Source organism: Grus americana, chromosome 18 (genome assembly GCF_028858705.1).
Source record: "Grus americana isolate bGruAme1 chromosome 18, bGruAme1.mat, whole genome shotgun sequence".
Taxonomy (NCBI): Eukaryota; Metazoa; Chordata; class Aves; order Gruiformes; family Gruidae; genus Grus; species Grus americana.
In genome coordinates, this window is record NC_072869.1 from 9,425,420 (window position 1) to 9,452,766 (window position 27,347).

The 27,347-nt window shown below is 57.1% G+C and overlaps 1 protein-coding gene across 8 annotated transcripts in view; it reads right to left on the bottom strand.

The window, feature by feature from the left end:
• Positions 1 to 505: 505 nt before the first annotated feature.
• Positions 506 to 27,347, bottom strand: part of SEPTIN9 (septin 9) — a 142,073-nt gene continuing 115,231 nt past the window's right edge. For 7 of the 8 annotated variants that reach the window (XM_054846462.1, XM_054846465.1, XM_054846467.1 and 4 more), the window contains 9 exons: positions 20,414 to 20,605; positions 16,286 to 16,414; positions 15,795 to 15,876; positions 15,010 to 15,147; positions 8,742 to 8,859; positions 6,156 to 6,251; positions 5,207 to 5,303; positions 3,612 to 3,663; positions 506 to 2,748 (listed from right to left, as the gene is read on the bottom strand). In XM_054846462.1, coding sequence (XP_054702437.1) covers positions 2,613 to 2,748; positions 3,612 to 3,663; positions 5,207 to 5,303; positions 6,156 to 6,251; positions 8,742 to 8,859; positions 15,010 to 15,147; positions 15,795 to 15,876; positions 16,286 to 16,414; positions 20,414 to 20,605 — 1,040 coding nt within the window. In that variant the 3' untranslated portion in view covers positions 506 to 2,612. Of the gene's footprint in view, positions 2,749 to 3,611; positions 3,664 to 5,206; positions 5,304 to 6,155; positions 6,252 to 8,741; positions 8,860 to 15,009; positions 15,148 to 15,794; positions 15,877 to 16,285; positions 16,415 to 20,413; positions 20,606 to 26,358; positions 26,635 to 27,347 lie in introns of those variants that run through there. The other variant, XM_054846469.1, reaches the window with a different exon arrangement.

A 27,347-nucleotide genomic window follows, 5' to 3' on the forward strand; every position in this document is an offset into this window, starting at 1 on the left:
TGGACAGTGTCGCGGGAGAAGAAACATGATTTTCAGGAAGGCAAGTCCTCAAAGCGAAGCCAACTTCCAAGAGCACCCCGATGCCAACCCTGCAGTCACGAAAGGTTTTGAAGACCATCTGCCTGCGAAGCCGAAGCCACGTTTGTGTGACATGCAAGCTGCTGTCTGGCCTTGAACTAGGTGCAACCCATTTCTTAATAAAAATACCAGCAGCTGCAGCGGAAACAGCTTCACCATGGAAGCAGATGGAGGGGACCCACCTGCCTCCCTCGGGATGTGCGAGGACACAGAGGCTGTGCTGGCTCAGTCCCCAGGGCGCTCAGCACCAGCAGCTCCAGCATTTTGTAGCTCATCTGAGGTGGGAAGAGTTAAGGGGGTTAGGAATGAAGGAAACATTCACCCCAAAGCCAGCAGAGCACAGCAGCTCTCCCATCACCTGCAGCCCCGTGGGGTCCGGGCAGTAACGATCACACCATGGCTGGGAACAGACATTTCTAAACGAGCCTCCTTCTATTTGCATTCGAAACATTTATTTTGGGAAATACATATTAAACACTATTATTTATACAAAAATGGACTAAATTTGTCATAATGCTTATAACCCCCAAAAGGCCATTTTAATAGATCTGGATGAAGGGTTTGGTTTTTTTTTTTATTGTATTTTTTTTTTCTTCCAAAAACAAAATCAGGTTACAAAGGAGAAAGCGGCGTGTCTTGCTTGGCCCAGCTTGAGATACCAACTAGAGGAAAAAAAAAGTTTAAGATGACATTTGCAGAAGTGCCTCACACAAGAGATTTTTCTCCCCTTTCATAGTCTTTTTTTAAACGCTTGAAATATATATTTTTTTTCAGTTAATACACTTTTTTTGGTTTTGTTTTTGCTAAAATATAGCAAGTCAGCAAGTAGATAGTTGTTCTTCCCCAACAACTCCGTCGTGCTGTTGTGGGGAGGGGGGAAAAAATATGAGTTGAGGGGGAGAGCGGATTCTCCTGGCGATGCAACCCCCCCCCCCCCCAGCATGCACCCCTTTGGTTGCTGGGGACGGGGGTGTCACACATGTGTGGGGAGCCCCTGCAAACCCTCCGCTGAGCAATGTTACCTGGGCATCCCCACCAAGATGAGAGCAACCTCCTCCTTCCTCCGGGTCACCTGTGCTGAAGAAGGTGGCTCTGCCCCCCCCCCCCCCCCCGCCAGGGAGACCATTGGGTGGGCTCTGCAGGTGCCTTCCAGTGCTAAAGGATGGTACATGCTGTCATTTTAGTAGGTGCCCCCCAAAAAAGGTGATTTGCAGAAAGCTTGATCCCTTAGAGAGGATACGGAGACTGACGGAGCGCACAAGAGAAAGGCAAGCGGAGCCGGGGCTGGGGGGCAGGACTGCAGAGCTCTGCTCCTGTGTCACGGCGTTATTTAGCCCACCCCCCTCGCAGGGTCTTATTTACTGGAGACTCGCTGAAAGAGGAGGTGCGGGGGGAGGTAAGAGCATGGGGGACCACGGGGCGCAGCACCCACAAACGCCATCCCAGCCCTCCCCATGGCTGCAGGACTCGGTCCGCACGTTCACAGTGCCCTCGCACAAGCAAAAGAGAGGAGCGTGATACATGTACACACGTCACACTGGGGATCCAAAAAATAAAAAAATAATTATGAAATACCCAACAGCCTCCTCTGACGTAGGGAAAACCCCGAGCATCGCAAGGGTCAGACAAGACAACCCTCCGCCCCCCCCACCACTTTGCAGAGACGTTCCGCTCTCAGCCCCCTTTGGACACACTCCGAGCCTTTGGCGGAAAAAAAAAAATCAAAAACCCAGCCAACCGAATGAAAAATAAATACACAAGTGTTCGCGGGACATCAGCCACATCTATGGTCCGAGGGAGAGGGAAAAGGAGTCTCTACAAAGTATCGCAGGCCTTTTGCAGGCTGCAAAGACAGACAAAACAAGCCCTCCCTCCCTCCCCTCTCCCACGCTATTGCAAGGTAGCAGTCTGAAAAGGCACTTCTCCCAAAGCAGGTCGCTCTGCCTGGCCGGGGGTCGGTGACAGGCGAGGTGACACCTAAACACTCCCAGTTTATTGCATGTAGGCAGGGTAGAGGGGTTGGGTCGGGGGCTGCAGAGGGCTCGGAGGAGGCAGCAGGAGACAAGGATGGCACCGTCTTGCTCTCTTCGCACCACCGTACCTTGCTTCCGAAGGCTACGTTCACCTGGAGAAACCCTTGCCTTCAACGGACGGAGAAGAGCCTCTGCACGGAGGGGCAGGCAGGGCTCCCGGGGGCACCCCAACCCCGCGGATCTGCTCCCCCGAGCTGGGCTGTCAGGCCAGCACGGGGTGACAGCAAGAGCCCGACCTCCGCGGGGGGACGGTCCCCAGCCCAGGGATGCTGGGCCGGGGGCTGAGAAGAAAACCCGTGCCACAAAGCTGGGGGGGGGGATGAGCGGTCGCCCCGCTCCGCACGACAGAGACGGCGTCTGGTTATTTGGTCAGTTAACATTGGCAGGGGGCTGGGGGGTGGGAAGAGGGACAGTGGCAGAGGATTTATATAAAAATAAAGGGGGAAGAGGGGAGAAATAGCGAGCGTGAGCGAGCAAGGTCCTGGCTACGGAGCGAGACGGTTACATTTCGTTAGCCACCAGCTCTTTGTCGGTCACGCCGTTGGAGAGCGAGCTCTGGCCCTCGTTCAGCCTCTTGACCCTGTAGGCTTCGAAGTGGATGTTGCTGGTAATATCCTTTATGTTCTGCATGTGTGTCCTGCGGGAAAGGGAGACGGGGGCAATCGCACCTCGCTGGGCACAGGTTTGGCCAGCCCAGCCCCTGCCACCCCAACCCCTGCACCCCCCAACCCCTGCTTTCTAACACCCCCTCCTGCCCAAATTTCCCCTCCTGCTTTACGGTATCTTTAGGGCACGGGAGGGAAGCAGAGGCAATCGTGGGCAGCCGAGCCCAGCAGCCTTCACTGGTACCCACAGCCTGTGCGTGGGTGCACGGGAGCCTTTGCTGCATAAAACCCATCCGGGAAGACCCTGGTCCTGCAAGTCCCTGGGATCAGGTTTTGTAGCCCCACACAGCGATCTGCCAGCAACAGCTCACGTGTGCAGCATTTATTTTGCAGCCAAATTTAGGATGAGTCCAATGTCCCTTCCAGCAAGCCAAGGGCGCTCAGCGTCCCATTCCCTGCAGCAGGGATGCCTCTTTCAGGAGGGACCAGTGACCACCCAGACCCCCCCCGATGGCACGATCCTGGGACACAGGAGGGTGATGTTTTGGGACTGGAGGTAGGATCTGGGGCTGGTGAGGAGTCACTAAGGCCAAAAGGCTTCCCAGCTGCTTACAGGCGAGCTGGTGCATGCAGTCAGCAATCCTGGAGTCTGTCCTGACCCATGCACTGCTCCTCTCCTCCCTTAACTCCGCACCGTAGCTGAGAAAAGCCCCCTGAAGCCGTGTGCCATTGAGTGGGGTCACCCCTCGCAGAGGGGCGATGGAGGGAGGGATGGGTGGGTGGAGGGAGGAGCAGAGCGAAGCAGCGGCTGGTTAAGGCTGGGCTGGGCTCTCCCCTTTCTTTGGATGCCACCTGGTGACCGAAAGCTACAGGGACAGGGTGCAGTCCTACCGACCTGATGAGGAGGTCCCGCAGGTAGGCGAACTCACAGTGTGTCGTGTTCTCCACTGGTAGGAAGAGAGAGAGAGACCCATCAGCGTGCACTCGCGGCATGAGTATGGCAACCACTGGGGGTAGAGAGGGACCTGCGGGGCTTCGCTGGCACGTGGAGGGCTGAGATGGGGGTTACCCCGGGGGCTACAGGGTGCAGGACTCAAGAGTCCTCTTTGCTGCTGTAAGGCTGGTACCCAGGTACCTGCCCCAGCTCAGCATGCCCAACTGGCTGGTGAGGTCTCACTGAGCATTCCCAGTCCCTTCCAACCGTGTCCCACCAAACAAGGGAGCTCCCAGCAGCATCCCCCGCCGCAACGTCCCCTTCAGACCAACACAAGCTGAAACGGGCCCCAAACAAGGCATGGAAAAGGGACGGGGTGAGCTTTGCAATGAGCACTGGGCATGGCTCCACAGAAGTGTTTCATCTATAGCTTCACCCCGAGCATCCTGTGGCATCCAGGCACGTCGGTGACTGCTGCCCGGGTTGCCGGTGCTGTGGAAGGATGCAAACTCTTGCTGACGAGGGCTACTGCTGTCTGAACGGGGCTTGGAGCAAGGAGGAGTGTTTGCAAGAGGGAAAAATCAAAGGGTGTTGCTCCACCACAATTAATCTGACAGCTCGCAGTTTACCAGGCATTTGAATTTAGAGGACCAACTCTCTTTTTTGATTTTTTTTTTTTTTTTACCCCAAACAGGTTTGTACATCATGCAGAAATGGCAAGACAACAAATAACGCTGGTCTGCAGAGGCTGCCCGTGGCTGTGGCTGGATCCCAGGGTCTCCCCGCGCTGAAGGCAGATGCCACGCGCGGAAGGTGAGTGGTTTAACGAAGCCCATTACAGTCAGAGCTTCCAGGGACAGAGCACAAGAGGGCAGCAGAGCTTTAAAATACACTGATTTTCCTGGCATCTTTGTTAAGCCATCCCTCAACACAGGATTCCTATTAAAGACTCATGAATAAGAGAAACCTATGAAATGAAGGGGAGGAAGGAAACAGGGGTGGCACTGGAGATGTATCGTGGCTGCCAGAAACCAGGGACATGGAAACGTGTAGATGTGCTGGAGCCAGGAGTTTTCATCCTGCCTTTAAACCATGATTTAAAATGGGGGAGAAAAAAGGAAGGTGCCAATGGGATGAAAACGGAAGAGGGAAGAGATCCCACGAGGGCACCGACCAAATGGTGGAGGGTACCGATGCCAGGGGAAGGTTCTAATCTGGCCTTGAGACACAGAGATGTCACTCGTGTGCCCTCACATCCAGCCATCAGGCATTTAACTGTGCGACCAGCAGAAGCCAGGCCAGAGGGGATGACGAGACACCCAGAAGTGTCCCCTCCAGCACTCAGCAGCCCCCCGAGGCGCACAAATGCCCAGGAACTCAGTGCAGGAGCACTGGCCAAGGTGTTCCCAGTCCCCAAACACCGGGGAAGTGGTTTTCTTTGAAGGGGCAGGGAAGTACTATATAGATCTCGAATTCTACTGCTCGTTTTGGACCTCATCACCTTCTGTCAGGGCAGGGAGATGGGCTCAGGAGGCAGGGAAACAAGGACAAGGTACCTTCAATGGTGCCCCACTTGGTCTTCCTTCCAAGGATTCTTCTTCCATTAACCTGGTATTCCTGGTCACTGCCCACCACTGCAAACGGGATCATTTCCTGAGGAAACAGAAAACCAAGGTTACATTTGCCTCCTGAAAACCCATCAGGAAACCAGGCTGGCAAGCAAAGTCCTACATTAAGCTGTTTTCAGGAGAGTTTCATGGGATGAGCTGGGCTGTCCCTGATGCTCCCGAGCAGCATTGCCTGCCAGGGACCGCAGGCAGCCCAGAACCCAGGCAGCAGCATCTCTTGCACATGTGCCCAGTCCAAAACCAGTCTAAAACCAGCCCCAAACCAGTCTAGCCCAGCTCATTGGCAGGCACCAGCGCATAGTCAGGGCAAAGGTTCCATGATGCTTCCCTGGGAATCGTCCCCAGCACCTGTCAGCCTGTGGCTCCGTGATCCAAGGCGGTGTCTTTGTACTTAGAGTCCCTAAAAGACATTTTTCTTCCTTGAATTTGTCCAATCCACTCTTCTGAGTCAAAAAACTGTCAGCTACTTCCTATGGCAAGGAATTGACAGCCATGAAAGCAGAGCAGCCTACGGGCAGATCACCTCCAGGTGCCGGGAAGGCTGCTCCCCTAGCCAGGGCTGGACAGACCCCGGCACTCCCTGGGGCAGGGCGAGGGGCCACAGGACCCTGCCCGCTGGGTGCTGAGGGCACCTGTGAGGAACGGTGCTGGGAGAAGGAACAGAGGACACCTTCCCCAGGTACCTTCCTCGCCCTCTTTCTGTCCCTGGTCTGAGCTCTGGCAGGATCCTTGGTCCTGGGCACAGCCCCTGGAGAGGGGCACAGCAGCTTTGGGAAGAAAATAGGGGCATTTTGCCAGAGACCCCCCAGGACATCACCAGCACGCAGAGCTGCAGGGCCCATCCAAACATGGCCAACCCACACCACCACACACTAACCCTGAATTTCTCGTTCACTAGCCGATCTTCAGAGTCTTCATCAAACTCCTTCTGAGGATACACGTCGATGCCATTGGCAAGAAGATCGGCCATTATCTAGGAGAGAAGAGCAGAGGAACATGTGAAGGAGACACGGGCAGAGGAGCTGCGCTCCCACCACGACGGCAGCTCCCAGCCGACCCAAGAGGCTCTCGTGAGCAATGCCCAGCAGCAACATCTCCCCTCTCCATCCTAAACACTGCCCACCTTGGGGAGAGAGACCTGTGTTTAACTGCTGCGCACCTACCAAGCGCTTGCGCTGCAATCTCTGCAAGAACCTGGTGCCAAGACACGGTTCAGGCTGAGCGAGATGAAGTTATATGAGCTGGGCGTTGCTTTGGGATCGATAAAGATAATAAGACAATACAAGCTGCACCAAGCAATGGGGAATGGAGCTGCCAGACACGTAACCCAAAGTTAAGAAGTTGCTTTCTGGTGTCTGCTTACGCTCCCTGGAAAAGGAGTTGCAGCAGTACGTGATCTGAAGGGACAGGGACGCAGACAGCTTGGAAGAGCGGCCTCTGAGGATATTGCCTCTCTGCAAGGGGAAGAGATGCTGAAATCTGATTCCCGGGTGGAGGCTCAGCTCATAGGGAGCACGGAGGATCAGCCTTCTCCAACAAAGCTGCAAACCCAAACCCAGCCTGCGTGCCTGCTCCCATCGCTTCCTAGGGCAATGAACTCCTCTGCGTCAGCCCGACGTTGCAGGCTGGCAAAGGAAGCGGATCCGGCCCAGAGAAACCCCCCAGCTGGCATCCCACCCCCAGCCAAACCCACACACTATTTTTTAGGGGAACAACCCAACAAAGCCAACTCCAGGGCACAGGAGCCCTTTCAACTAACTCAGTGCAGCGCTGGCATCAACCTAGGCAGCCTGCAGTCAGGCTGGTGCTTCACCATCACCTGCCCACCCAGCTCCAAAACCCAAAACCTATCACCTCTCCGACACAGCTACACCCCCAGATGCAGTTGGGGCTCTGCTTTTTGGAAGCACGCACGCAGGTGTGCTGGAGCAAAGGGAAAAGGTCCCGGCGTGTGCCCACCCGGACTGGGTACCTGCCCTCCTGTTTGCACCAGAGCATCTGGAGCTGTGAGCGTAAGGAGGGCGAGCCCCTTGCAGGAGGGGCACTGCAAGCACACCGCGTGGCTACGTGTTCCCCCTCCGTCTGGAAGGATTTCGGGGGTCTGGTTACAATCAGGAGCGCAATTAGAGATAGGGCGAGCTCATCCTGCCGATGAGCCGGTGCAGAGCGGGCGAGCCAGGTGGTCTCCCCGTGCTCTTTTATTACACAAGGATGGCATCAGCAGCCAACAGCGCCCAGGTGACATTTTAGGTCCCAGACTGACTTTGTCCCAGAGCCAGCCAGCCACCTGCAGATGCACGGATCTGTGTGCTCGTAACTTCCGAACGGAGCCAGCAGCCTGCAAAAGCCACTGCAGAGAGCGGACATGGCACCGTGGACTGTCCCCACCATCCTCCTGCCCAGCTCCTCGCAGATCTCCGTGCAAGCAGGCTGACAGGCCGATCAAGCCCAGCCTGGATTACCTCTGGGCTCCGTTTCCAGCCATCGTCCAGCTCGCTGCAAAGGGAACCACGTGCAGAGTTGGGATTCAGCCCCCCCCCCAAACCAGACTGGCTATTTCCGTGCCTGACCCTGCGCATCCCTAACTGGGAAGACACTGGTGTCGGATGGGGTGGCTCATCCTCTTCTGCACGGAGACATCGAACAACCCCTGGCTAATGTGCCATCCTCTCCATAACCACCGAAGGTGGCCCCTAAAGCTGCCCTTTTGGCAATGCCCCCTTTCCCTTCGCTTCACTCCCCTGCGACTCAGACTCACGGACCAACGACGTTGGTGGCTTGCTCGCTTCTGCAGGCAGTGCCAAGGCCATCACGCCTGCAGCCACGTCCATCAGCTACACAAAGGGATTTACAGCCCCTTACCGAACCCCAAAGCGGGGCATCTCCACCTCTCGGCAGCACCAGGCGCGTGTGCACGGAGGAAAGCCCACGCCCGGCTGTGGATTCAGACAGCCCCTCCTCAGCTCCCCACCGCCAGCCCCCAACCAAGGGAATTTCATGCCTTGCTTCCCCCATAAATCTTGCCCAGCTGAGCTCAGCAAACCCACACATTGGTTTTTTTTTTTTTTCCTTGCTTCCTGTATCGGTGCACGATGCTGCAGAGGAAAGGTCTTCCAGCCTCTGCGCACCATCTACCTCCCAAAAAACCAGAAACCAGCCTGAAAATAACAACAACAATAACAAAGGAGGCAGGAGAAACAAACCTCGAGACTTAGAGCTCAAAACTTATCCTGCACTGACAAAGATCCAAGAGAAACACAAGGAACTGCTTGGAGCGCAGGCTTTTCCTCCGGCCACGTGGGATCGCTCAGAGCTGCAGCCGGAGGAATGCGCTGGGCTCCGGGCCAGGCACTCGCCTTCCCAGCCCTGCCGGGGGGACGCAGGGGAACAGGGAGGGGGAAAGGGACACGAGGGGATGGGGGACAAGAGATGGGAGCCCCGATAAGAGCCGCCAGCCCCTTACCCTTTGTTTGAAATAGTCCCTCTCCTCCAGCGTTAACGTGTCGGCTTTTGCAATCACGGGGACGATGTTGACCACTTTGCTCAGGCGTTTCATGAACTCGATGTCTAGCGGTCGGAGCCTGAAAAATACAGCAGAAAAAAGGGGACTCGCACACCGACGGTGAGGTGGGGGCTGCTGCAATTCCTTTCAGATAGGAAAAATAAAGACATTTTCTTAAAAGCATAACAGCACGCATCCGTCTCAGAGGCGGTTCGCAGACAAACGCTTAAAACATTTCCCCTTCAAAGTGCCCCGCTATCGCCTGCAAACTCTCGCAAAGCCCCGTGAAGCGGGAGAGGGCTTTTATCTCTGCACGGATGCTCGGCCACAGAGGACTGCGGGAACTTGCCCAAAGCTACACGTGTCCTTGGCGAAGCCGGGACGAGAGCACGGGCAACGCTGGCTGCAGAGCCAGCCCGCCCGCGATGTACGAATCAAAGCTGGGGAGAGACCACGGTGTGAAACCTCCTTCAGCCCTATCCAAGCTGTCACCCACGATGTGGAAATGGCCACGGGTGACTATTCCTGCTCACATTCCCTCCTGTGCTGAGCACCAGCCCGCTGTCGTGCATGAGCCAGGATTGCATCTCGCATCCATCGGTCGGGATTAAAAAAGGTTCTGCTGACTCTCCAGGGGCTCACACAGCACAGAAGAGAGGCTGCTTGTTCCAGAGGGCAAAAATGTCAGAAAATCTCTACACCAAAAGTCTCAGCAGAGGAAAGCTGCAGAGATTGCATAACCGCAAGGATCAGCCCCTCGGGAAATCCCTCCCTGCTAAAGGCTCCCGCTGGCAGCGGGGATGTGACCTCTGGTGCCACGCTGCTCCGTGTCCGAGGGCTGCGGTCCAGCCGCAGACAGTGATGAGGGCACGTGGCCGTCACCCTCCCTCGCTCCTCAGTCCTCCCCGAAGGTGTTCTTACTGCTGGGGGTTCCCAAGCCAGCCAGAGGAAAGCCCTCCTTGGGACACCTCCTCTTGCTGCAGGTCCCCCTCGGTGGCTCTGGAGGCGATGGGGACACACACCCATGGAGGTCAGTTGAGCAGATGTTGCCCTGAAATAGGAAACCCAGAGGTCCCAGGGGACACCAGGGTACAGGAACACCTTTGGGGTGCTCATGCATTAAGGAGCCTGTTGGAAATGAGCCCTTGCTGAAAGCGTGCAGGGGGAAGGAAGGCCAACAGCGGAGCCCCAAAAGTGAAGGGACACTTCTGCTGCTTGCACATCCTCGTGACCTCCAGCGCCAGCAGGACCCGACCCGACTCATCTTTGGTGAAACTGGGGCAGAGAGAGGTGAAGCCACCTTTTGGAGGAGCCGTAGGCTTCAGCGGCAGAGCTGGGGCCAAGAGCGAGGCCCTGGCAATAGGGAAGAAACCAAAATAAATGGGATGGCGACTTAAAAAGCCCAGGCGCACGTAGGAGTCCTGCGTGGAGGAGCACGGAGCAGAGCAGAGGGCTTGGGAAGAACATGGCCAAGAGAGAACCTACTGCCAACATGCTCACACCAAACCCCACCATGGTCTTCTCGGGCCCTACGAAGGGCTCAGAGACCCCCGCAGACCCACCATGGCTCCTGGAAACTTAGCGAGAGTCACACAAGTGCAAAGGGGAAGGGGCAGATCCTGCTCCTCAGCAGTCACCAGGCAGTGTCCCCATCCTGTAAGGCCACCCCTGCCTGGCTCCAGTGCTGAGGGCACCCCAGAGGGACATCCAGCCCCGGAGAGACCCGCTCAGCTCCGCCTGATCCAAAAATAGCAGCCCAAGGCTGCTCCGGCGCAACCAGCACTGGTGAAGCCAGCTGAGCCCTTCCCTGGTCAAACCTGGTCCCATCCCAGGGATCGGGCTGGACCGCGCCACGCCGACCTCCTCCCCGCACGCCAACGGCACGCACAGCCCAGAGCACATCGTTAGCATGAGGACAAACAAGTTCCTAACACAAACTCAGGAGTTACAGCTCACCCTGGGCCCCAGGAAAGAACGAGTTTGGCTATTAAAAAAGAAAAAAAAAAGAAAGAAAAGAAAAAAACATGAGGAAACCCCCATGGACACATCTAAGCAGACTTGCTGCTGGCAAACATTGTTTGGAGCTCTGCATAATGTATTTCCCAGACCTCCAAGGAAGCAATGCAGTTATGTTCCTTTCCCAGCAGACTTCTTTCCCCTCCTCTCTCTTTGCTATTTTTCAAACAATTTTTCCCCTCTAAAAGCCTCTTCCCTACTGAGACTGTATTCCTGCCTCTTTCATCAGCTCTTCTTTTAGAGCGAAGGCTGGGATGCACATGTAAGCTGATGCAGATGGATTCACAATCAGCCCCGTCACCGAGCAGGAGGCAGAGCCAGAGCCAGCCCACACCCCTGCCCGTGCCCACCAGCACCCAGGCAGGCACAGTGACCGTGTCCCACACCGGTCTGCACCCAAAGCCAGAAGAGCCCCAGGCACCTTTGACACAACTTTCTGCTTCGATGGGCCTCGTCCATGGAGGTCACCTCCCATGATCACATCCCTGCACCATCCTGGAGAAGAGGAAGGGAACCAAGGGACTCCCCCGAAGAGCAAACGCTATGTTTTTAGGATATTTTGCAAGTTTCTAGATATTCTACCAATTCCTGCTGGGTAGCCCCAAAAAACCTTAAGTATTTAAAAGAAAGTGATTCTTTTCACTAAGAACAAGACCTGTCGCTAGACGTCACGTTCACATGAAGACACCACAGGAGAATAAATGGCTTAAGGCGATCAGGAGTGCAGAGCTTGATTTGCACTAATAGCCCTGTATGGACCCAGGCAGGAACGATGGGCCAAGCCCAGACTTAATTCCTCTTAAACTCCTGCTGCAAGGCACAGCCCAGGACAGCAGGGACTTCTGCTGGTATCTGCGAGGATTAGCAGTGAAATCCTTAAATATACGAATATGCAAAACAGCAAGAGAAAGCGAGTTATTTCATTTCAGGTGCATGCAATCTGCTCCAAGCAGGTCACGAAAGAGAGGGTAGAACTCGAGAAGAAAAAAAGTCTGTTTTCTTCCCCAAATGGTCTCCGATATTAATAACCTGCAACTAGACACGTACACGCTTTGGGCTTTGCCGGGAGGGGCTGGAGGAGCTCTAAGGGGAGTGGATGGGCTGGAGCAGGAGATGCAGGAAGGGCTCCAGCCCACCCTGGATGGTGCTGGTTGCTCCCCCATCCTCTCTTGCTATGGGGCTGGGGAAAGCAGAGCGGCTGGGGACACGTTATTTCTGCATTGCCTGCAGCCCCCCTGCACGGACAGGATCTGAACAGAGACTCATTTCTGCTGGTTCCCTTGAAATGCCATTATAGGAATGAAAATTCACGGCGAGCTGCAGAGTTATTTCCTTTTGGTTGTGCCCCAGATCAAACTAGCAGCAAGAATTTGAGACGTGCATTAAGCAAACACCAGCCCCATCACCAGGACCTGTCAGCTTGTCGAGGGACCTGGGGGGCACCCGAGAGGGGCAGCTAGCGGGGAAAGCGGCAGCGGGTGGCAGTCCGTCAGGCAACAGCTCTGGCACAGGCAGAACGGGGGCTGCCGAGGCCGGGGCGGTGTTTCCGAGTCCCGTTTCAGAGCCGAGCGGTGCTTCACAGGGGTCAGAGCCGAGATATTTATTGGGTGGCAAAGAGCGGGGCTCGCGCGGCTGCAGCCAAAAGCCCCTGCCAGCATGTTACTTAGCCTTCGCAACCACGGTTTTACGGGAGTGTTACAAGAAGGACAGGGTGTGTGCGAACTAGATGGGTTGCAAAACCTGCCACGAACTCCCTGCAAAGGGAGACTGCAGCGGAAACTTCTCTGCTGATTAACCCTTGAGCTGCCCAGATGGGAGGGCCAGACTGCAAAGGAGCCGAGCAATCCTCCGCTCCAGCCCCTCGGTCTGTGCACCTGGTTAACTTCGGGGTTCCCCCCGCCTTTTTATTTAAGAAAAAAGCAAGCTCTCACCCAATGACCTGGCAGGCTTGGCCCCGGCTGCCTGCGGCATCCACGTGCCAGGGAAGGGACGCCTGTGCCGTGCACACCCGCGTGAGCAGGGAGGGACAGACGGACACGAGTCACCGCTGCTTTGGCTGCGTCACACGGCGAAGGCAGCAGCTCCCGAAGGCAACGCAAACAAGCCCCGCGCACGGTCCCGGGACGGACGGCATCAAGCGTCCCGGGATGGCACAGGGAGCACGCGGGTGATGCCACACGGGCACGGTGGGGTCCTCTGCAGCTGCGTGCGGGTGTCCCTAGAGCGGGTCCCTGCAGTGCCACGAGCCACTGCCCCTGCCAGCCACGCTCCCCGTCGCCTCCCGGGGAAACCAGAAGCACCAAAGCGAAGCCCTAGGTGCCCTTCACATACACTTCCACGTGGAACCACGGACCACCTGCCTCGGCGGGGGCACAAACCTGCACTTAACATTGTGGACAACCCCACGACAGGGCCTCCCACACTCTTGTCCTCCAAAATGAGCATAAGCTTCTGCTACCAGCGCTGCCACGGCCGCTCCACCACGCAGGAGAGGTGGTCGCACCATCCATTCGTGTCCACGGACCACGGGCACTGCCGGGGAAAGATCATCCGTGGTGACGGGAAATGTAACTTGGGCTTCATAAGGGGGCAGAAAGGAAACCCAACGCCTGCACGAGCTCTTGGAGAAGCAAAATTTCCTACTGACTTCTCCCTCCCGGTGGGGTTTGTCCCCCTTCCCTCACTCCTCAGCTTATCTCCATCCCGAGGCAGGAGGGCACGCGGGAGGCAGAGGCCAGCTCTGACGCCGGGGCAGGAAAGCGCAGCCCCCCGCGCCCCAGCCGGGCTATCAGGCTACAGGGAAGGAGGATCAGCGCAGGGCTCGGCAACAACGGCCTCCAACCGCCGGGCTCGCTCGAATATTGGAAACACATGTTCGCTGGAGAGAAAGAAAAAAAGCAGCTGAACTTCCACGCAATTGCTGTTAGCCGGCGGGTGAGAGAAACCAGAGCGCACGGCTGGAGAGGCTCCGGTGGGGGACACGGGGACGGGGCTCCACACCACCACCCTCCAAAATTGGCAGCCTCCATGCAGGTCAAGCATCTGCAGGATCCAAGCACTGGGCACACTTTGAAGGGTTAAACACCCAAAGCGATGAGAAAAAGCTCAAGCGTAGCAAATGCTGCAACACTCCGACCTGCCAAGGCGGGGTCTGCAGATCAGGGCTGAGATAAGCGGGACCAACAACACTAGACTGGCCTAAAAATGTCATCTCCCTTTAAAATGTTTTCTGCTTTATCGTATTAAACCATAAACGTTTCGTCGGCCCCTCTGCTCCCAATCGACGGCCAGTTACACAAGAAGAGCATAACTGGCCCATGCAGTCATTTTATTCCGGCGAAGGATGCATTTTTGGTCTACCCACTGACAGAAGCAAAACAAAGTCCTTTCTATTGGAATAAATCTCTACATGGGGAAGAGGAAAAGGCTGACATTAATACAGCGCTGGCGGCTTAAGTTTGCTTTTGAAAACAGACCCAAAAAAATCCCCCCGCAGACAGAGCCAGAAGTGGAAGGAATTGACACAAATCAAAAGGAAACTTAGGTCTCGTTTTGCGTTGTGATACTTTAAGTCACATTTTTCAAGACACTTTAAGTGCCCCAGATTTTCACTTCGGGCTACGTGCCTAGGAAAAAAAAAAATAAAAAAAATAGAACGAGATCTCGGCCTTTGATGCTGTCGCTTGAGAAGTGCCAGAGCCAGGAGAGCTCTGCGCTGAATAAACTGCATCCCGCTTGCAGACTCGTCAAACAACCTACAAAATACCCTTAAAGGGTGCGGGTGTTCGCTCCCCTGGTAGCACGAGGACAACCAGCTTCTTCCCTTACAAAGGCAGGGGCACGGCAAAACCAAAAAAAAGTTCTGTTTGCAAAGGCAGCCTTTCCATCCAATTTCAGAGCTCAATGATTGTTTTCCATCCTCGGTCAAGGTGACCAAAGCAAAGCGAGCAGCTAACCGGAGCTCAGGGAGGCTTTAACGGCCCCTCAGAAGGAAACTCCATGTTCTTCCACGGTACAGCAGCTCTGCTGCGTTCCTGCAAGGGCTGCAGATGCTACAGCCGGAGGAAAGACAGCTTCATGCTGTCCTCACGCTCCTCAAGTCCCCAGGAAACACGGGGGGATCCCGAGGAAGACCCCGATGGCTGAGGTGCCCGAGACTGAAGGCAGGAGAGGGAAGCCCCGAGGGTCTGAGCGAGGGCGGCAGGGTACGTACGAGTGGCCGGTGGCTGGGATAAAGTATATACAGCAGTGCACTCGCGTGTCGGGGATCCGCTTCTTCCGGTTAATGTTGATTTCCTCCTGCAGGTACTTCTCGTACTGGTCATTGATGAACTTCATGATGGGCTGCCAGCTACAGAGAGAGAGAACAACACGGGACGTTGGGTTTGCATGAGGGATCCGGACCACCCTGAACCTCCCACCTGGCCTGCCTGGGCGAAGCAGAGCCTGCTGGGCGGGGGGTGCTCAGCACCTTACAGAATCCCCTAAAACAAACCAACCAACCAAAGCACACTCACACCGGGAATGCTGTAGTTCCCGTCAGCTCCCATTCATACAGCACCACATCATGGCACAGGAGCACGAGCAGCATCAAACCCCAGGAAGCCCAGCCCAGCTCAGACAAGGAGAAGGCACCTGCCATCGGCCAGCCCTGCCCCGGCCCGGGGGGGCCATCCCGCAGAGCCAGCCGCTGTCCCGGGGACTCCTGGCAGGCTTCAGCCTTCAGAGCCACGTGAGCGAGGGCCAGGACCGGCCACGCCGGCACACAGCTGCTCCCGGCCGCGAACAAAGGTTGTCTCATGCCCGGAACAGCGGGATGTTTGTGGGCTCTCACAGGGTCCGGGATCAGCCCCGGGGAGCATGGCACCGCGCTGCCACCCACAACAACCCTCTCCCCTGCTCCCCGCAGAGTGCAGGCAGCACGGGACACGGCTACGGCCCTCAGCACCCGCTCCGGGTCAGGATGCGCCGGGGCTCAGCCGCTTTCCCTCAGCTCACCAGTTCTCGTTGTTGATGTGGTCTCCAAAGCCCGGGGTGTCGATGACCGTCAGCTTCATGCGAACCCCCTTCTCTTCAATCTCTGAAACGGAGAGGAAAGCCGGTGCGTGAGGCAAGTGTCGAGGGGCACTCTGGCCAAGGCAGCCCTCCCAAAATCAGCTGGAGAGCTGCCCCCAGGGGAGGAACGCACCCTCACGGCTACTAACGGCACAAATCAGCCCTCCAAAGGGATGCAGAACCACATCTGCCCTGAAGTGCCACCCCCCCATGGCCACCTCACTTGTTCCCTTCCATCACAGTTAAGTAAATGCCGGTGGATAAAGAGAAAATAGATGTTTTCTCAGCCCTGCAAGCATCTCTGGATGGTAAAAACCCCTTCGGACAGAAAGGACTGGAGGTTTAGTGGAGGTCCACAACCGCCACGAGCCCCTGGAGACAAAGGCAGAGCAGGACCAAAAGCCAACCACCAGGTGGGATCTGCAGAGCCTCACCGTGAGTGATGGATTTGATTTCAATGGTCTTGGGGATCCGCTCTTCAGAAGTCGGCTGTACAGATTTCCGGCTAATTTTGGATTTGAAGAGGGTGTTGATTAACGTAGATTTCCCCAAGCCGCTCTGACCTGGAAAACAGCAGGATAAACCACAGTCAGTACTCACTTTTTTCAGGGGCCAGGGGATGGGGATGCTGATGGACTCAGCCTGCACCGGATCCATAGGAGGGAGGTAAGAGGTGCAGCTGCTTCTCTGCAGCCTCCCTGGCGCAAGGAGCTCGAGTTTATCCGGGCAGGAGGATGCTGTGAGCAGCAAGCGCCTTCCCTGGCTCCAAAGCAGCCAGCTTGTTGGCAGTGAGCAGGGCAAGAGCCAGTTTCTTGCATCTAGCCAAAATCACAGCAGCCCCGAGGACAGGCAGACACCGCCAAGGACGTTTTGAGGGCTGCGGTGACATCCTGTGGCCCTGAAGAAGGGCACGAGGACCAGGATACCCCAGGAAGGGGCATCCCGACACATGTGTGCCCTTACCCTCCTACAGCCTTTCCTGTCCGACTCCACAGGGAAGCCTGAGGAGCAGCTTGGCAAGCCCTTAACTGGACGGGACTAACAGCAGCAACGGCCTTCCAAACCTCAGCCCCGCAGCATCCGCTGCTGCTTCCCTGACAGACTTGTTTTTGCAATCGGACCAGCTGCATGCACAGACCCCTCTAAGCAGGTCTAGGCCAGGAGTTCCTCTGAGTCCCACAGACAACGTCCCAGGAAGCACATGAGATTCCACAACTTCAGAAAAAACAGCTTTTAGAGAGAAGCATTTTCATGCTTTATATCCCGGAGCTGAGGGCAATCTGTGCAGAAAGGACACCAGCAGCTCTCGACTCTCCAGACCAGTTGTCCCACAAGCTTGGAGAATAATTTTTCCAGAGCAAAGAAAACAGAGCAACCCCTCCAAACCCAGGGGAGAGACGCCTGGGAGATGTCCCATGCCCCTTGCAATCACTACAGAGCTCCTGCACGCACCACGGGGGCCCCTTTGGCCCGGTTCTGCTGAGCCACCTTGCAGGCAGCTATTGCGGCACCGCTGCCGGCATGTTCCTCGCACCGTGGAGCATCTCTAAGCATGAAGCCAGCAAGGATTTCACCTACATCCTCCATGGCCCTGACCCATCCAAGCTGCCAAAGGCACCCAACGCTAAGCCAACAGTAGGGTTAACCAGCACATCAGCACTGAGCGTCACGTCCTGGCCATCCTGCTCCCTGCTCAGACAGCAACTGGGAGCTGAGCTTGCAACGCTACCCACGGCATGCTGCAATCCAGCGCAGGAAAACCCTGTTCGTCAGCCACTATCACAGCTGGGTGGTAGAAGAAACGCATGGACCAGGCTGAGTTCTGGTGCTCCTCGAAGCTCTCACTGCAGTGCTCGTCATTAAATGGAGCACGTGGGGAGAGGGGGAACACGGGGCGACGCAGTGTGAGAGCTCCTGGCGCTCGGTCTCTGCGTTCGTTCTGTCCAAGCCGCCAGCGCTGCACTGTCCGGAAAGGGACCATAGGCGAGAGCCGCCGGCAGCCACGGATGTGATGTCCCCTTCCAAACCACGGCCACAGGCTGACCTCAGCGAGTGACAGATGTGGCTGCACCCGACGGCCCCGGTGCAGGCAGCTGAGCGCAGGGCAGACCCGCTCCCATCTCCCCTGGTTTGCAGCCCAGCCTCCTTCCCTGAGCTCAAATCAGGTGGGGAAAGCGTAGCTGAGCCTCCCTGTGCCCGGCCAGCAATCCTCTCCTTCCAGCTGCTCCGCACCAAAAACTGAACACAGAAGATGTGCTTCGTTTGTTTTTTTTTTAAGCTTAGACCTTTTTTCTCATCTCCACAACCTCAGAGGACATGGGACTAAGCTGAGCTCAGCCCAGAGGTTCGGTTAGGCTGGAAAAACCCTTTTGAACAGGGACTCTGGCACACGGGGCAGAAGATTTTCAAAAAGCCCCATCGCAAGGACGCGGTGCAGGCAGAGTGACCCATGCTGGCAGCAGTGCTCAATTCCCACCTCCCGCGCAGAAGTCACCTCCCTCCTTGCATCTCCCACCTGGGATTGCAATGATTTCAATGCTGGGACTTGTGGCTTAGGCTGGACGGGAATAAAGGAGCCAAACGAATCCCTAGAAGCCCGACCATCCCCTGGACAAATGCAGCAGGACAAGGACTGGCTGCTACGTCCCAGCCGCAGTGGAGCATCCCCTCCCCAAGGGGCACCCCGCGAGGTGCTGCTCCTCCTGCATCCCTCCCTGCGTCTTCTGGGAGGGCCAGAGCTCGGCTTGTTTATGCTGCCACGAATTCCCCAGCCCGTAAACAGACAGCCCAGAGCCTGCCAAGGGAAGAACAATGTTTTCCAGCCGCGCTACAGCACGGGCTTTCATACCACACACAGTGCTGCCAAGGCAAAGCCGGGCCCTTTCCTGAACATCTCTCCGCATCTGCAAGGCAGAAAGCCGAGGTGCTGCCGTGGCGCAGCCTGCTCACGGAAGGATGGGTGTCTCTTCTGGCAGGGAAATGGGGGCTCAGCTCATGCGATCTTGCTTGCAGACTACCAGGGTCAGTGCTCCGACCCCTCTGCCCCAGGAGCGCTGCTCCACTAGCAGCAAAGAGCTGGCTTTGTTAAAAAACCTTGCAAGAACTGGTTCTGCAGTGAGCTTGTCTGAAGCAATCTCCCAGCCTGGGGAGTCCTCCCCATAGATCAATTTGGGTTTGAAAATATCAAAATGAGAAAGGCAGAGCATCAGCATAGCTCGCTGGGAAGCTACAGCACACTAGTATCTTTTCTAGAATTAGCAAACTCTGGGTCAGGCCCTCCCATAACCCCAGGAAGCCACCCAGGGTTGTGGGGGCTCCTACCCCACCCCACGGACATCCCTGCACAAACCTGCAACCCTACACAACTCCTCGCAGGAGGAGGCGGGATGGCGAGGTCCCACCGTCACACCATGAGTTCACTCTTCTCAGCCTCCTGCACCTCCCCTGGGCGATTCAGGCAGGGAGAGCTGCTGCCTGCACAGCTCCACCCCGGCGAGCACAGCCCAGCTCAGCAAGGGGCTCCATTGGCCCAGGGGACCACGGGCCAGACACCGGTAGCTGGAAAAGGCTCACTTCTTTTCCCTTGCCCCCCCTGCCCAGTGTCCCGCAGCGCCCGCCCAGCTCGCCAGTATTCCCAGCATTTTGCTGGTGAGCGGCTGGTGCAGGCCCTGGCACTGGGAGCCCAGGGGCTGCAGGAGCGCAGACCCCCAGAGCAGAAGCTGCAGCCAGAGCAGCAACGATGCAGCCAGTGGCCTCTAGCTGAAATAAAGCTCCTTCATCCCACCCACCATTCAGACTCGGAAAACTAATGAAGACGAGCTTGTAGACAGCAGGATTTGGCCACGCACCCTTCCAGCCCTCCCTCCCTGCACATGGACACCCTCCAGGATGCTCTCGTTCCCTCCTGTGCCACACCGCGGGTCCCCAAAGGAGCCACCGGCAGCAGAAGCTGCTCAAGCTGAGCGACCCAGCCACACAAACCCTCTTGCTGCTCTCGATTCCCACCAGTAAATCACACGCAACATTTCTTCCCTGGTACTTGCAGCATGGCTGCATCTGCTGTCTGACCTGCTCAGCACAATCTCATAAACACAAGAAAACTCACAGGCAGGAATTTTACCAGCAATTTGTTGCTGGAAACGCCAGCAAAGGTCAGGGCTCTGGTCAAGGCTCAGCAGCGCCCTGAGCCCCAACGTGCTCTCTGACTGCTCCAACCAGCGCAGGGCTCCCAGGAGAGCGGGCAAGGGAGCTCTGCAAGGCTTCGGTGAGTCCCGACACCCCTCAGGGTGTTCCCCTCTGGGACGTGCCTATGGGTAACGCACCCCAAGACATGGGAAGATGCATTGGGACCACGAGCCACGTCACATCGCCAGCTTTAACGACAGCTGAATTCAAGCCAGCTCCTCAGGAGCAGGGTTTGCTGACTCCTAAGGCAAGGACCCCAAGGCTGAGCCCAAGCTGCTGCTCCTGAGGAGGCTCCAGAGAGGACAAACATCGTCTCAGAAGAACAAAAACAACTTGCCAAGCACGTTGCAGGCAGCTGGCGCAGGGGGAGAACTCACCCACGACCATGATGTTGAACTCGAACCCCTGCTTCATGGCTTTCCGTCTCATCTGCTCCAGGATGGCGTCTATCCCCACGTAGCCAAAGTCCGCGGCCGGTTTCTCTGGCCGCGTCGGCGCCGGCTGCTTGGGGCCGGCATCCCGCGGAGCGTCCGTCATGCCGGGTGCGTGGCTGGGAACTGCCTCTGGACCTGCGGAGGCAAAGAGAGGGTGCTCAGGGCTGGCAGGCAGTGCTGAGCACACCGGGATGCTGCTCCTGGCAGGGAATGAAAGGAGCTGCCTGCGGCATCCAAAGCGGGAATAAAGCACGTGCTGGGACTCAGGGCAGCGGGAGGCTAAGAGGGAGGAGGCACACGGAATCTTCCTTCACTTGTAATTACGTTAAATTTGGGATTCCCCTTCTTAACTTACTGGATTCGCCTTGATCCCTGCCCATATCACCAAGCTTGCCACAGCAAAGGGGTGCTGCTATGGAGGCAGCAGGCACACCAGGTCCCACGAGCAGCCGATCCACCGTCACGGAGCAGGACTCAGCACTAAGAAAGCCCAGGCACAAGTCCAGGAGTTTATTTAGTGAGTGACGAAGGCTTTTAGCAACACGGCCCTGTGCCCAGGCGCTGCCGTTAAAGGCTCGCAGACCTACAGAGCCTGCCCTGCCCGCTCCTCTGCACCACTGTAATTACAGCACTATGCAGATTGCCGGTGGGAATGCCTTGTGGCCACGTTTCAGGGAACCGGATAGCTTTGCAGACACAGAAAAGTCCTCGGCATCCACCAACACGTGCCCTCCTCGAGCTCCAGCTGAGGCGGCACAGAGGCTGCTGGCCCCAGCTCGCTTCTCGCCGAAAACCCAAAACCCAACGCATCTGCATCAGAGCGGGTCATGCCAGATAACACCCACGCAGCCACGAAGCTTTCGCGATCCTGCTCTAATTCTGCCGACATCCGCCCGAGGAACCCAAACCCTTCAGCTTCCCAGAAACAGGGCGCTCGCCTCCCCTGCAAGACAGCTCCAGGTTAGCAAAGCACTTCAGGAGAAGCAACCATACACTTACTGCCCCATTTAGCACCCTCGCAACAAAAATCGGGGAACCATCCGCTCCCCCAGACACCAGGCAGGAGCATCTGCCGCCGGGAAGGACAAACCCCCCCCTTCAACGCGCTACCGGGCGACACAGTCTGCTCCCACCCAGCCCCAGCTGTCGCCTGCAGTGGATATAGCAAATATCCCGAAGGCAGAGCGTGCACAAGGTCAGCCTGGTCCTTGCAAGCTCCTGGAGGTATCAGTTGTGCACGGCAAGTTCCCCTGATGCAGGCGTGGAGAGGCAGGGTTTAGGAAAACACACTTCTGAGAGCCCTCCCCACCCCAGGCTGCTGCTGATCGATGCCCGGGTCCCTGCAACCACCAGCCTAAGCAAGCACTTTATTTTCATTAAGCTTTTTGCAACGCTTATTTATTATCTTTTATTATATTATTAATAATCCCATTGTTATTTGCAAAGGACTTTTTGCAAAGTCCTCATCCTCATTCCTTCAAACAGAATACGACTCTCAGCTCATCTCCTCTGTTATTTCTGGCCTTCGACGAGGTGCTACCTGGTTTTCTTTCCTTCCCTCCCTCCGAAGGGATTTGTCTGTAGGAGCATGGCTGGTCCAAAGAGGCTCCTCCAAACACAAACCTGTCATCCCTTCTCCTCCGGCGACGGGCAGGAGCCGCGGGAGCAGTGTCAGCCCGGAGCCTGCCGCAGTCTGCAAGGCGGAAGCGCTCATTTCCTGCGAGCACAGCGCGCTTCCACGTGCTCAGATATAGGCCAAGAAGAAAAAAAAAAAAAAAATAATAAAAAGCAAACCTAGAACTGATCCCAAAGACTGTTGGGTCACTTTGAACACATTTTTTTCCAAACCTCAATCCTAGCTAAAGAACAAACACGCCGTAGCTGACACACACGGTAGCAGCAGGCTCCTCCCGGGGCACACACGGATTCAGGCTATTGCACAGCCGGTAACGCGCTGCTGAGCTGCCCCTTGCAAAGCCGACCGGCCCAGCGTGCCCGAGGTCTCGCTGCAGATCCCACATTAGCACCGTTCCAAAACGGCAAGGCCAAAAGTGGAAAAAATCCCTACACAACACTAGAGAGAACAAACAAACAAAAAGACAAATAATAAAAAAAAAGACTACATCACGTGGAAAATACGCTGCCGGCAGCAGCAGTGCTGGGTTATGCGATGGTTTTAACTCCCGCGGGCACCGCTCGCGCACACGGGAGAGCCCGAAGCGCGCTGGCCCTGCAGGACGGCAGCCTGGGAAACTGGTGCAGATAAGGTCCAGCAGCACGCCCAGAGAAATCAAGAAATTAAACAGAGCAGAAAGCCACCCTCTGGTTGGGATAAAGGCCAGGAGCATCTCCAGCACCTCCTGCCTGCTGCTCGTCTATCAAGCTCCGCGAACGAGCAACCGGCAGCGTGCCGAAGGGGTTGACCCCCTCCCCGGGCAGGGGGACGTGCAGGCAAACCTGTCCCCAGCACGGGGAGCAGACGCTGCGTGCTGCCTCGCCGCGTTGCCTTCAGTGCAACCGGGAGGGCTCGGGACGCCCCAGCCCCCAGCAAGACAAAAGGCACCGGAAGCGCGGGGCGATGGCAGACAGCGGTTTGTCACCACGGAGCACGCAGGCGCGCTGCCACCCGGGATGCATTCGAGCGAAACAGCCGGCAGCGCGGCCCACGCTGCTTTAGCTCGCCTGCGGGGATAAAAGTGATTTAAAGGACATTTTCTTCTAGCACCTGGCTCCTGTTTGGGAAAAAAATAAAGTAAAAAGGAATGCTTTGCAACCAGGAGGGTCTGCAGGGCAGCGGGGATGCAGAGACACAAATGACCCAGTGGCACCAGCAGAATCCCAACGGAAATGCTGCAACCCAGACCTTCGCTTTTCTTTTAAGCTTCCCGGCACTGAGCTGGTCTTTTCTTAGCAAGGACCCAAGCACCCCTCTTGGCTCCAAGGGGTCCGTGCCAGCAGAGGCAGGATGCGGCTCAGCCGCAGGACCACTCCGCGGCACAGGCACACGGGGCTGCGGTGCTGGGTGGCAGGGAGCGCTCTCGGGAGACGCTTAGCAAAAATAGAAAGATCCTAGAAATAAATTGGAGCAGAAGCGGTGGCTGCCCTGGGATGCGCCACGGGGAGATCCTGTACTTGTGTGACCCATTGTGCTCTCCGCAGGGACGGCGCCAAACCTGTGGTGCTCAGTGCCAGCACCGCTGAGCCGACCCCTCAGAGTGCTGCGAGGAGGGATGGATTAATAAAACACACCACACTGTCAGAAATTCCTGATCGCCACCGAGTCCCTGGTAAGAGCAGGATGAGACCTCACGCACCATTGCTTCACCAGCGCCACCATAACACGGCTGCTCGCTCCTCCTGCGGGGAAGGAGGCTGGGGAAGGGCGCAGGGTGCTCGCTTTGCTGATGGGGACAGAGAGCCCGGCGCCTGCAGCTCCCTCCAGCTCCTGCGCTCCTGGATAAACACAAGGCACGTGGCAACGTGTGCTCACGCCATATTTAAGCCTCCTCTGCCAGGGAAACCCTCTCCATGCAGGCACGGGAGATGCCGAGACCATCAGGGCAGCGCTGCACCGAGCAGGAACAGACCCACGGCGCCAGGCTGACTCAGGACAGCTGCTCCAAAGCTGATTTTGCCAAAGACTCTGGGCTGTTGCGCTGTAATTAATGCATGTCAGACATAAGCCAAGCCCAACATCTGTGAAGGAGCAGATAAAAGGCACCCCCGCAGGGAGGGGAGCCCCGGGAGCCCCCCGGGAAGCCCCTCGCTCCTCCAGCCAGCTGGACGCTGCGCGTGGGCGGCCGCGGGATGGGCTTTGCGAAACGCCGCTGGCGAGGGGCTGCCAGCAAACCGAGGGCTTAGAAATGCTGCGCTGATGCCAGGCGGCTGCAACCCATGTCAGCTGCAAGCAGGGGATGCAACGCGGGGTGCGGGCTCACGCCGGGGCTGTGAGTCCTCACTGAGGATTTGGGAAAGGAGAACGGTGTTTCCACTGCAGATACACAAAGGTTAAACAACCCTCGCAGAGGCTGAACCGGGAACAGCTTGTGTACCCCAGGTCCCAGCTAGACCCAGCAGCGCTGCGCTCTGCTCCAGCGATGCACGGGGAGCGGGATGCTGGCGATCCGGGAGGGCAGAGCTGATCCCGGAGCGGGGCTGGTCACGGACCCGGCGCTCAGCGGCTGCATGGAGCCACCGGAGAGGGGCCAGGAGGCTGCACCTCCACCACTGTTGCCCACCCCATCTTCCCAGCTGCCCGCTGCCTCCTCCCAGCCTCCTGCCACCAGATTCGCACTATTCGCACGATATACAGAGGCACACGCAATTGCCAGAGAAATGCTAACGCTTGCTGGGTGAACCGAAGAAACATCCTTTAGATGCAAAGCACACCAAGCACTTGCCACCTTTTGGTGACTCTGCAGCTGGTTCTGCAGAGCTCCAAGCACCTCAAAGACCAGGACGCTGCGGTGGGGATAACTCTCCCTCCCTCCACGCAGCAGAGACTTGAAACGGTGTGGGCTTCCAGATTTGTCAGACAGGTTCACACAAACACAGAGAGAAGATTCATAGCAGCGGATGGCGGTATATCAGGGTGTGAAAACACAACCCGCTTCCCAGGCAGCTGAGCATCCACAGATGTTTTCAAGGGAGAAGTGCTAGACCAACTAACCTTTCAATTTTTGGGAGCGGTTGGGTGTAACAGAGACGCTTTTAGAACCAAAGAGTGAATTTATAGTTCCTGGCTACAGCCGGCTGGCGGGACTGCAGCAAGCACGGCCTCTGGGGCCTCTCCCCCTCACACACCGAGCCGGCAACCGCTCAGCTACGGCGGCTTTGGCATCTTTCAAGCAAGGGGGAATGGATATTTTGCAAGAGACTCAGAGAGGGGCGTAACTTCCACGGACTTTCCAAACCAGTACCGACCTCTCTCGAGCCAAGAGGTGAGAGCAGCTGCTCTGCCGTGCCCTGAGGATGAGGGCGAAGGCTTCAACCACCCGAGCAGGGACCTTGTGTGCCTGACCCCTGCACCCCTCCCGACACGAGCTACGGAAACGGATCCAACCCACGGAGGAGGTGGCAAAGCCACAGCTTTCCCCTCCAAGGGGACAGGAGGAGGAGGGAGGGAAGGAGACAGCAAAGCCGGGGCTGGATGCAAACCCAGCGTGGCCCAGGCACCACCAGCTCTCTTTGGCTGCCTGGTCAGAACCATCGCGGGATCCCCTGATGCCGAATGTAGCGGATCCGTGCTGGTCCCACAAGGACACGTGGGTAGCAGGGAACATGAGGCACGGCTCGGTCCAAAACTGGGGGGGGGGGCAGCCAGCACCCTGGAGGAGGGCTCGCCCTGGCACACAGAGCTGCCACCGCTGCAGACCCTGCAGAACTGAACTGGAACTAAGGGACATTTCTATTATTTGATTGCAATCATCTGAGCACAGCTGGCACAGCCAGGCCTGAGCTGGAGCCTGTCCCTCACGTCCCTGGGCACCAGGCTATGGTTTCAGGCTGGCCGCCAGCCCAGACCCACCTACCAACCGGTTGTTTCCTTCTCAGCTTGCGTTTCCACCCAGGTGCCAACAGACACGACCTAGAAATAGCAGAGGATGCTTAACTACACCTCATTAGACCAAAACCACCCAAGAGCTGTCAGAGAGGCAGCCAGGTGCCTCCTGAGCATGCAAGATGCTCCAGGCACACAGCCTTTTTGTCACACAGGGGGATAAATCCATTTTCAGAAATCTAAAAAGGAACAGCAATTCCTGCTCTGGAGTGAGCGCTTCAGTAGGCAACTGGGCAGGACCGCAGCACCGAGCCACGGGCATGCACCGCACGCAGCCGCGCAGGTCGAGCCAACCCCGCTCACCGCGCACGCTTCCGTCCCCACTCACTGTGTGCTTCCCCTTCCCCGCTCCGGAAACGGTGCTCTGCAGCTTGCCCCTCTGCCGCTCACCCCTGGATCGCTCTTTCATTTACAAGAGATGGAGGCTTTGCATCCCAGGCTCTCCACGAGCTGCTTCCCTTCCCAGCTTAACCCTCCGGCTGCTGCGGGCTCTGGTGGCGGGCGTTTCTGGGCTGGGATGCAGCAAGCTTGTTCCAGAGGTCAAACCGTGGTGCCAGCTCTGCCTGGACACAACCTCGAGCACTCGCAAACTGCTGCCTGTGAGCTCACACGCGAGCCCCCGTGCCGCCTCGGTGCGCCCCAGGTACGGTCGACCACCGCCCTTCCCCGGCTCAGACACGTGCCACCCTTGCAGCGCAGCCGGCAGTCGTACATCCTCATTTCTCCAACCACGTGAGGCAGCAGCTCTGAACCACTTACAGAGAACTGCCAGGAGCTGTTAACGCTGTTCTCCTTCTGTTTGCCCAGAGAAGTTTGAAATGAAGGAGATGATCATAAACAACCCCAAGTCTTGCCTGCTCCAGTCTTACAAACCAAGTCCCAAACACGCAGAGGTCTCCGGCCACGCAGCCCCAGTGGTCACCCTCCATAAGCAGCTTCCCCCCAGAGGTGGAACGAGAGCTGACCCCAGGACCAGCCCCAAGACTGGCCCTGCCTCGCTGGGGACACCACCGGTGCAGAGGAACTCTCCTGCACACCAATGCCAGCAAGAGCTACTCCATCAACTGGCCCCACGCCGCGAAACGCCGGCAGTCAGCGTAGCCCTTGTTCCCCACAGACAGGCTTGGGGTACCCATGCTCGGGAGGTCCGAGCACCCCCACAAAACTGATTCCCTGGTGGGCCTGGGGAGGGGACCCCCTGCCTACCCACTGTCCACCCTGGGCGATGGTGCTCAAACACAGGAGGGACGTGGAGACCCTTCCCAGCCCCTGGGCAAGAGAAAGCACCTCTCACCCCTGCCACCGCTGCTCTGCAGA